At 53.5% G+C, this 10,994-nt stretch overlaps 1 protein-coding gene across 1 annotated transcript in view; it reads left to right on the top strand.

The window, feature by feature from the left end:
• The first annotated feature begins 6,754 nt into the window (after positions 1-6,754).
• Positions 6,755-10,994, top strand: part of CPLX1 (complexin 1) — a 203,186-nt gene continuing 198,946 nt past the window's right edge. Inside the window, exons 1-2 of the mRNA XM_030567525.1 lie at positions 6,755-6,889; positions 8,314-8,422. Coding sequence (XP_030423385.1) covers positions 8,392-8,422 — 31 coding nt within the window. The 5' untranslated portion in view covers positions 6,755-6,889; positions 8,314-8,391. The remainder of the gene's footprint in view (positions 6,890-8,313; positions 8,423-10,994) is intronic.

Genomic DNA, 10,994 nt, shown 5'->3' with positions numbered 1-10,994 from the left:
AAGGGAAAATGTACACCTCGTTGCCTCTCTTCCGGCCACTTTGTCCCACTCGGAATGCAAGGAGGGGGAATCTGGTCCAAGCTGGCCAGCTGAGAATTTCTGGCAGGGGGAGCTCTCAGCTCTTATGGAATGACGTAGCTATGTTCCACCCCACCTCCCTCCTATCTCTCAGCCCCGCTTTGAGGGGAGGAAGGAGTGTGTTGGGGTTGTGGGAGCATGGGGTAAAGTATGCCTGTGTTGTGCCAATTCATAGGTCCCATAGGGACCTTTGCCAGTTGGTATAAATTGGATCAGCTCCTAAACTGCTCTACTTTACTCTGAGGGACTCTAGAATCTAGAGTCTGTTGGTGAGGATTTTATGTGGAAGGCACTTAGATACTGCAGTGCTGAGTGGCAGTATGAAACTAAGACAGGTATCGTCAGCAACACATTAGAGGGGAGCCTATTTCAAGAGAGCATCAGGGCAGAGGTGACCAGCAGAGGAAAGGGCCTAGTAAACCCATAGCAGAAGATCATGGAAATCTCCCAAGGGAAATGATAGATGCAATCCTCTTTACTTATTTTAAGATTCCATTGCTGTCATTTTGACCCCATTCCCTCTGTGTTTCTCTGAATATAACAGATCAGGTCCTCAAACTTTTTCATAACCATATTTTTTTTTAAAGTTCACCAGTTTGCTGGGCAGCTGTAGACTTTTTTAGGATCCCTTATATATGAATTGTAAGGTCTGGTCAATCAGGAACAAAGAAAATTCAGATTTCAAAGTGTTTCAACCACCTCTAGTGAATTGGCAGCTGGCAAAGAGGGGGAGGAATCTGCATCATGTGCTCAGCCACATCTCCACAGCTCAGCAGCAGGATATGTAAGAATCACAGCATGGGATCTGCTGTGACAGAGCCATCAAAGTCACCAGAATTAGAGCAGGAGCCATGTTAGGAAGATTTTTGTCACCTCACCTAGGCCCTGAGCCTGAGCAGATACATAACAGTCCTCAATCTTGCAATCAGAGCTGGGTGGGGAGATGCATGCACCCACACCCTGCCCCAGACTGAACTCAGGAGCTCCTCTTGCAGCAGCGGATAGAGCATCAGGCTAGCACTCAGCACGCCTGGGTTCAGTCTCTGCCACTGCTCTGCTCCGTGATCGTGGGCTAGTCATTTCCCCTCTCTGTGCCTTTGCTTCCCCATCCGTAAAATGGTTATAGTGATACTGACCTCTTTTGTAAATCGCTTTGAGATCTGATGACGAGCACTGCAGAAGAGCTAAGGATTATAGCTATTCTTTTATTATTTGGTCTGGATTTTCTGGACATTCCAACAGCATCGAGCATGCTCCCAGGCCCCCTTCAAGTCAATCGGGCTCCCCAGGGGAGACAAGAGCTTGCCTGCACTGATCTGATTCCTGGTGCAGGGAGTTAGGTTATGTTGCAGTGAAGCGGTACAGGCAAGGTATAAACATAGCTTACTGTTGTTTGAGAGGCTGGAGAGACGTAAGTTTGAGGTGTTTAGGCACAGCTTCCATCAAAAAAATCTCCATTCTCATCTTTGCTCAGTGCTTGGATACTCATATATTGATGATAGCACTTTATGCAGTGCTGTTATTATGGAGAAATGTGGCCATTTCTGATTTTACTGCTGATCATTTAATATGCTATTAAACCTCATTGCCTTCAGTTTCACATGTATAGGGCAGTTCTGACCACATCCTGTTGTTTTCATGCAGCTCAGGGATGTTCTATAGATAGCTGGGCATTTAAAAATATCATTGCCCTGAGTGGATGATGTGACCAGTGGCCCTGCTGCTTTCTGCTTTGCTAAAGCAGAGGGCTCTTCCAGCTGTGCCAGTCTTTGGAGACCTCCCCAGCTGTGTTCTCCAGCCTTCTTCCTATGGCCAAGTTCATGTTTCAAAGTCTGCCTGTTCCAAAGATGCAGTGACCTTCATCTGTCTATCTGGAAACCTTCTTAGCAACAGATCTATTCCCAGATCTGTGTTTTTTGTTCTTTCTTCTTGATGGCAAAGAAGCTCTGACCAAATTCCAGTTGTGTGGTCTGCTGCAGGGTTTTTTCCTCTGAAGCATCTGGTGCTGACCAAAGTCAGAGAGAGACCCGAATCTATCTAGTCCACTACCCTGATTCAGTCTGGCAGTTTCCCAGTTCCTATGGCATATGACAAAGGCAGGATCTAAGGAAGGGCGAGAAGCAAGACTCCAATTGGGGGTACGCTTAAGTATATTAAGCCCATCTCTCAAAGACCTCTCTGAGCCACCTGCCATGTTTCCCTGTCCCTCTCCAGTGACATTGGTCAATCAGAGCTGGTAATGCCAAATTTCAAGGTCATAAAATGTCATCTCTGCCAGTTACCTACCACAATTTTGCCAGCACGGGGGACTGTTGAGGCCCCACCCACATACTGGTAAGTTTCTCTCTTATTCTATCCAGGTGCCTTGTACCCTGCCCATTGGCTTAGCAGCTGAATGTGTTGGTGTTGTGAATGCGGAGAGCTTGGAAAGGTTCCACCACTCGTTGTTTCCTGGTATGACTTCTGGTGGGAAGAATTGGAGAGTCACAAGGTATGTGACTGGGAAGGGGTGTCTGCCGCACACTGGCCCGTAAGGGGTTAATAGAGTGCTAGGGAGGCTGAGTGAAAAGCAGCCAATAGGAGAGGGGATGTGAGGAGCAGCCAATCAGGCCCAGCAAATCCATATAAAAAGAGCCTCAGGGCAGTGCAAGGTCAGTAGCTGCCTAGAGCTTGAAGACTGTGATTGGAGTAGGCTGCAATCCGGTAGCACCTGAGACAGAGCAGTGCAGGCAGAGACCTGGGGAGAAAAGGCAGCACTCCAGACAGGCTGCCAAGACTGCCAAGACTGAGGGTGCTGTGGCCACAAGGAAGTGGGCCAGGGAAATGCAGTGATAGTAGAGGCAAAGGAACATGATAAGTGACTGCAGTTCGGAGGGTCCTGGGGCTGGGACCTGGAGCAGTGTGTGGGCCTGGGTCCCCCTCACCCCCACAGACCACTGTAGAAGTGGTAGGACTGTTGACTGCAGTCACCACTGGACTAGGAGCTAAACTCCCCTGGAAGGGGGGAACACAGATAGCGACGCAACCACAGGGCTGAGTCCCAGAGAGGACACTGCATTTCCTGGGGCTGCAGTTGGACTGCAGTGATGGGGTGCAAGACCGTAGCTGAGGGCATTGGCCTTGAGCTAACCCCCAGAGCAACTAGGTGGAGGTGCTGGAATGGCGGTGAGTGACAAGCCCCATTCAGTTACACCAAATATTATTGGACTATCTCCTGGAGATCCCAAATGACATCAGGAGCCCATTTTGCTGATTCTAGGGGCAGACTGGTAGGGTGGTCACTCGGGGTGCCAACTTCCAGGGGGCATGGTACTGCTGTTTCACTCTGCATTTTTTCCCCCATTCTGTCTTGCTCTGATTAGGCAGCTGGATTTGGAGGGTGGGGTGCTTCAAAACTCTCTTCCTGCCCTGGCTGGCAAAATGGCTAGGCTGCTCCTGTATACAAGTACATAGTAAGAGAGCATTCCTGCCCCAGGCAGCTTGCAATGTAAGCAGACCAGAAAGGATTGGGGAGGTGAGATGGGGCAGACAGAGAAGGGGAAGGCACTTGCTAAGTCACATCAAATCAGTGGCAGAGCTGGGAATAGAGCTCTGGTGCATGGAGCCTGTACCGGACCCATGGCCTCTCACATCCCTTATGTGACAAATTCCTGGGCAGTTCTTAAAACATAAGGCTCTACACATGTGAGAAAGTCTGGGCACCTCTGAGATTAGTGGAACCCAGAGTAATCTAAGAAGAAACTTTTCTTGTCTCCTCCTTCCCCATCTCACCTTCTGTCCTCTAGGTCGCATGAGTGGATTAACTTGTTCTTTGAGAAGCTTTGCAGAAGCGTCCAAAGTGCCTTCTCTCCTCAGTGGTTTGCATGGGATTGGGGAGAGGGGAATATTTCTGCCTTTTTAAAAAGCTGCATTGAATGAAACACTTTCAAATACAGAAATAAAGGGTGTGGAAGCAACATCACACCCCGTAGCAGGAGACACAATAACTACACTTAGTACTTACACAGTACTTTTCATCCATAGATTCAAAGTGCTTTACAAAGGAGGAAGGTGTAATTAACCCCCCCTTTACAGATGGGAAAACTGAGGCACGGAGAAGCCAACTTACTCAAGGTCACATTACAGCAGAATCAGGAGCAGAACTTGTCCTGCCTCCCTATAGGAGGGGACAGGACTTCCCTAGACCCTCCCTCTCAGGTCTCACTGGCTGTCATTTACCCTCTATACTCCCCCAGTGGCTGCCCCTGGGGCAATTGCACCCTGGCAGAGGGCTGGTTCTTCTTCTTCCCTTCTTGCGAGGGAGGAGAGTCTGGTTGGAACAGGGGTCAGCCTCTCAGACAGAGTTTTATGGGCTCAGTCTCTCAAAGTCTATTGTCCCTGCGTAGGGTTTACCTCCTACCTCTTTTCCTGGGCGTGTTGCTTGGCTGTCAGCTGGGGCACCTCCAGAAGCTCTGTGCCCCACAGCTATCTCCTCAACTGGCCTGCCTGTTAGTAGCCGTCTCTGCATGGAGCAGCCTTCTGCCTGGTCACCAGCCCTGCCTAGGGTAAGCTTCCCATTCTCCCCTAGGCTGAACAAGCTTGCAGGTGTGCTTCCTTTGCACAGCACAGACCCAGAGAAGCTGGCTAGCCTGCTCCAGGCCAGTGCCTCCAGGGCTGTCCCTTCACACTCCCTGAGCTAGCGCCCTACCCACTGGGCATCACTGCCGTTCGTCTCTTGGTTTCATCGAGACCAGAATGAGAGCATCACTCTATCTGCAACAAGAATAATTCTGGCAACTGTTCTCGGCTGGGTACTCCCCATTTTGCTGGTGGCCATGATGTTGTTTTCACTTCTGTTATCCCTGAATAATAAGCAATACACCAGGAGCGCTAAGCTGGGATCATGGCCCCATTGTGCTTGGTGCTGTACAAACATAACAAAAAGATGGTGCCTGCCCTCAAAGATTTTATGATTTAAGGATAAGCAACAATAGGTGGATACAACACAGATCAGGTCCTGGAAGTGTTCAGTTCCTGGTAGCAGTGATAGTTCCTGGGTAGGTGCCGGCTTAAACTGTGTGACTCATGCCTCCTAGTCATGGAGTTTCAGGTCAGAGGAGACTCTCCCTACAGACTCTCCTGTATATCAGAGGCCATCACCACCACCCTGCAGCCGGCCATGGAACCCACCACCTGGAATTAGAGCAGGAATCTAGACTCTCATAGGCCATAGTGACAGAAAGAAACCCAGGTCCACTGAGCAGCTGAGAGGCTGTTGATGGAAAGCCAGGGCCAAAAAGCCCACATCAAATCTGGAGCCGGGATTTCAAGGAGGAATAAAAAGGGGGTTGGTTTTGGTTTTTAAAAATAGTTGAAATGACCCACTAGCTGTCCTACAGCAGGTACCAGGCTAGCATGCCCTAAGGTGGCGGGTCTCCGTCGGCCTCCCCTGACTGCAGGCTGGAGACTCGCCCACCGCTGGGGTTTGCTTTGCACCTCACCAGAAAGGGTAAAGGTTATAAATGCAGACAGCGCCTTGAGTCAGGAGCCAGAGGGGCAGATCCCAGCGAGAGGCGCCTGTGCGCCCGCAAAGCAACTTGCAGAGAGCGCCTGGTTTTCAGTTCCGCAGCGGCCCAGGCGGATTAACCCCCCCCCTCCCCCGCTTTCCGCGGAGTTACTCCAGGTTCACACCGACATCAGCACCTGGCCCCATCTCCGGACTGGGACTGGGAGCTGCGCCAGCCGAGCCCGGGAGTGAGGAGTCTCAGAAGTGCTGGGGACAGAACCTTATGTTGTATTCCGGCAAAATCCGGACCCCCCCTCGCCTCTGACCTTGACTGGGGCTCTGAGACGCCCGTGCCATGGCAGGGCTCGGGCCCGTCTCCCAGGCCCCTCTTCTGCTTGTCCTCGCCCCCGTCCTGCCCCAACAGGGGCCATGGCTCTGCTGACTGGGGGCTGCGGGGGGGCTTCCCCGTGGCATCGCCCATACTGTGGGGGGCAGCTCCCCCCTTTTACCCTTCAGCCGTTCCCTGGGGGAGAGGATCCTTCTCCTTGGCTGCTCCCCCCCCCACCTCCTCTGGATGCGAGCGAGCGGCTGGACGCCGGGCTGTGTGTGGACTCTGGCCGCGGGGCAGGGGCAGGGGCTTTGCCCGGGCTGGCGCCGCTCGCTCCCGACGTCTCTGAGAGACACGCGGCTCCTCCAGTGGCAGCTCCCGCCTGGGGACTGACAGCTGGGCCCGGCGTACCGAAAGGCCGGGGTGGGGTTGGGGACCCGTCGCTGCCATTGCCGCCCGTGGATGTCCCCTGCTGCAACCCCTCCCCCCGCAGGTCCTTTGCAAACTCCCCCCCCGCAGGTCCCTTGCAACCCCCCCCGCAGCTCCTTTGCAACCTCCTCCCCCCCGCAGCTCCCTTGTAACTTCCCTCCCCCGCAGGTCCCTTGAACCCCCCCCCCCGCAGTTCCCTTGCAACCTCTCCCTGCAGTTCCCTTGCAACCCCCCCGCAGCAGGAGCGCTGCGAACCTCTTGCACCCCCCCACCAGTGCCAGCTGGGCGGGGGCGCTGCCAGGCTGGAGATGCCGCCCTAGCCGCGGCAGGGGGAGGAGGCAGCCGCCAGGTCCCTCCTAGCGGAGTGGAAGGAGGGATGGTCCGGAAATCCCGTGATAAAAAGAGGGAGCGGGGCGAGCGGGAAGCTCTCGGCTCGGCTCGGCTCCAACTTCAGGGGACCGCTCCGGCCCGCGCCTTGCTGCGGCTGCCCCATGGACCCGGCCGGCGGGAGCCGCGGGCTGAGCTGCTAGGGCGGGCGCCGAGCCCCGGCTGCGGACCCGGAGGGGCAGGTATGTGCCCCTCGCCCCGGGCGCTGTCCGCCGCCGCCGGGTGCTGAACTGGGCCAGGCTGGGCTGCAGGGACCCGCCGCCGGAGAAACCCGCCTCTGCCCCCTCCCGGGGCCGGGCAGCGCCGCTCGTGGCTGGGGGGCAGCGGCAGGTTTCCGGGGGGGGGGGGTCGCGATCCCGTCCCTGGCAGAAGTTTGCAGGGGGGCAGGAGCGGAACATGCGGCGGCCGGAGCCGCGGCCCCTCCCGGGTAGCGGAGCCAGCCCGCCCCGCTGCGCTGTCCCCGGGCTGACACTGGCAGGGCCCGGAGTTCAGCGGGCGCTGTGGAGCGCGCAAGCCGCTGGGGGCACGGGGAGGGCCGCCAAGCCGGGACCCCGCCTGAGCCCCCCGGGCTGCTGCAGGCTCCCCCCAGCCCCTGCCCCGAGCTCCCGAACCCGGCGGCTGCTGCTCCCGGTGCCCGGCGCTGGCACTGCTCGGGGTCACTCCCGGGGCCTCTGAGCCCCGCGCCCCCGCCCCCCCCGGTGCCCTGCGCTGGCACTGCTCGGGGTCACCCCCTGGGCCTCTGAGCCCCGCGCCCCCGCCCGCCTCCCGGTGCCCGGCGCTGGCACTGCTCGGGGTCACTCCCGGGGCCTCTGAGCCCCGCGCCCCCGCCCGCCCCCCGGTGCCCGGCGCTGGCACTGCTCGGGGTCACCCCCGGGGCCTCTGAGCCCCGCGCCCCCGCCCGTCCCCCGGTGCCAGGCGCCTGCACTGGTCGGGGTCACTCCCGGGGCCTCTGAGCCCCGCGCCCCCGCCCGTCCCCCGGTGCCAGGCGCCTGCACTGGTCGGGGTCACTCCCGGGGCCTCTGAGCCCCGCTCCCCGCCCGCCCCCACGTGCCCGGCGCGGTACTTCTCGGCTCGCAGTCAGACTCGCCCGCCTGCACCAGCTGCTGCCGGTTCACCTTCAAACGTCCCCGGGGCGCTCTCCGGCTGGGGCTGCTCGCCAGAGCCCGCGCTCCTGCAGAGCCCGCCGCGGCCAGCGAAGTTGTACAGCCCGGGCGCGGGGCTGCAGGGGGACCCCGCCAGAGAGTCCCGGGGGAGCACCAGGGGCGGTGCAGCGCCGTCCGGGTGAGCGGTCTTGACTGTGCCTGGCTCGCGGCCAACGGAGGCGGATGCTGATGCTGATGTGCTTGCATCCTGGGAATGCGTGGTACTCCGTGTAAGGGATCACACACACACACACACACGCACACACACACACGATCACACTGCGCAATGAGCGTGGACTCACTATAGTGCCAAGTAACTTCCACTGTCCTGGAAGCAATTGACAGCTGTCCTAGAAGGGCTCCTTCTTGGAGACAGACACACGCACACACACACACTCGCGCTCCGGCTCTCTGTCCTCTAGACCGACCTTTGTTTTGTGTTGTTTTGGGGGGGTCCCTCGCAGGCTGCGACCTGAGGACTCCTTTCCGTTCAACTTGCATGTGAGATCTGCCGGAGCCAGAAGGAATCTAAAGCCATCACCATGGATTTTGTTATGAAACAAGCTTTAGGAGGTAAGTGGGGTTTGGGCAGTTGATGCTTTTGGGTGTGTGCCGGACAGTGACACGGGTCTCCCTCTCTGTAGGCATCCCCCCACCCAGGAGCAAAATTGTATCTTTAAAATCCCAGTGGAGAATCCATTGGAGAAGCCCCAGGCAGTGGTGCTGATACTAGGACATTTCATTGCCTCTCAGCACCTCCCCTCCCCCTTCTTTCCCCTAGAGGCCCTATATAAAGGTCTTACCAGGGGAACCAACATTCTGGCCCCAATATCCTGGGGAAAGCGGTGGCTGCATGTTTGCTGAATTTGATCGCCAGTAGGGGACAGCACCGTCGAGAGCAACAAACAGGACTTGATTCAAAGCCCCTTGAAGTCAATGGGAGACTTTCCATTGACTTCTGTGGACTTCAGATCAGGCCCATAGATATTTGGAACTTTGGGACCCTAGGCAGACTGACAAACTTCCATTGCTAGCAGCTGGTCGCCCATACAGAACAGCCACTGCATGCTTCACTGCTGCTGGTAGTGAGCTGTTCGCTGTCTCGGTGTGGTTGTCCAGTCCAGCATGCTAGTTATAGACAAACAAAGAGCCGGCCAATAGTGGTCAGATCTAGCCAGAGTAAGGCCAGATAAGTGATAAAATCTTATGTGGAAGAGCTCGCCCTAAATTCTATTACAGACACAAAACTTTGTGCAAACTCTTACCCGGCCAGATGGTGCAGTACATAAGAACAGTTGGTTTTCTAAAACGGCTACCACAGGCAGATTCCGTTACATCAGTTGAATATCTTTTTCCTGGCTTGTGCTTGATGCCCTTTTTCGTTATTTTAATGCATTTCTTATTGTGGATGGCGATCCTTTTCCACCCCGACGGTGCAAAAATGAAATGAAAGAAAAACACAGACGAAGAAAAATGTTTTATAACAGAATTCCCTCATTCTATGCTGGCTGTGTGGCCCATTCCAACCCAGCCTTTAGCAGGATCATTACAATTCACTCATTCTATAATACTGAATATATTTTAGGTACATGAGGTGTTTAGGTTTACTAGGAGGTCAAGGGCACAATTTTCTGATTATTCCCGTCATACGGTAACTGCCCCATTTTTCCTTTGGACAAACTGCAGTGTCATTGGACCTAATGCGGTTTTACTGTACTGTGTTAGTGAAGTCATTTGCTGCATTATAAACACGTTATAAGGACACTTGCCATGAGAGTCACTGTTCACGTCTATCACAGGTTCCTTTATTCAAGAGAAAATGCAGTTTTCACTTTTTAAAGTGAAATAAATTAATAGTTGTAAATTGAAAAAATCAATCAGTAAGAAAGCACCAGTCCGTACTGAGGTGCTGCGGATAAAAGAGTTTAATTTTAATTCTTCTGGGTTGTACAGCATTATTGGGCAGAAAATATCTGAACCCATAATTGACACGGCAGAGTCACAATGTGTTGTCACATTTAATTAAATTCAGCGCACATTTCAAAGGGGAAATAATTTAATTGAGGGCAGATTCTGCTACCCTTTCTCAAGCTTGCGCCATGAGCAATCCCACTGAAATCAATTTCAGCACTCGCAGAGTGGAGTACTACTTCATTGCAAGTAGGTAGGGGACACTCAGACCCGAGGGACTACTTATGTAGTCAGGTATTGCTTATTATGTTTAAAAATGGCAGAATCTGGCCTTTACTGGAAAAAAATACAGAGACCAAAAGACCTGCAATGTCATATGCTGTGGAAATGTAATTAATAAATAACAGTTGAGGTGCACACCATTTCCTGTGGATTAATAACCAGCTGGGAAGAGTTGATGGCCCGTGGCATAGCTAAGGATCATTGATCCTAACCAGGCATCGATCCCATCAAAACGCCAATGTCAATATTTGCATTATAACAGGGGCATTCAAAAAAGCAGTTTTAAAAACTATTTTATGTCTGATTTTGACACATCAAGCACATGCTGCGACTGGGATCACTGTCAAGTCACTTTGCATCTCCCAGGCACTGGTACCATCGACTCGCTCACCATGTGTCTAGTTTTCCCCCTATTTGTCTAATAAAGAGAAGTAACAGCCGCATTGTTGAAAATCATTAAATGTTAATTAATGAGAGTGAAGTGCCACAGCCAACATCATTAACAGGTTTCAGTTTTTGCAAGCTGAATTGCCACAGATACATAAAATCGCAAGTAAGGATCACTCAGCCAGCTGTTTCAACATAACATTGTCGACACTGAAGTGCACTGCATGTGCATTATGCTGAAACAGCTGGCAGAGAGTTTTTAATTTGCATGTGTTTTTGATTAATGTTCATAAAGAAACAAGCAGCAAAAGCTACACAAAGGTAAACATCTTATAGCTTGTATATTACCAAATACTGCTCATTTCATAGGTTAGCCAATGAAATTATGCGATTACACATGTCAAAGCTGCAAGACCAGACCACACAAAATCAGACAATATTACGCAGACATAACATGCTAGGGTGGCAGTAGCAATAACAGTAAAAACAGATGTCCATAAATGGGAACAAAGGGGAGGAAGAGATGGGGTGGAAAGGAAAATGCAGACAGGGCAAGTGGAATGCC

This window comes from Gopherus evgoodei, chromosome 6 (assembly GCF_007399415.2).
Source record: "Gopherus evgoodei ecotype Sinaloan lineage chromosome 6, rGopEvg1_v1.p, whole genome shotgun sequence".
NCBI lineage: Eukaryota > Metazoa > Chordata > Testudines > Testudinidae > Gopherus > Gopherus evgoodei.
The sequence above is the reverse complement of the archived record's forward strand: the minus strand, read 5'-3'. Positions and strand labels throughout refer to the sequence as shown.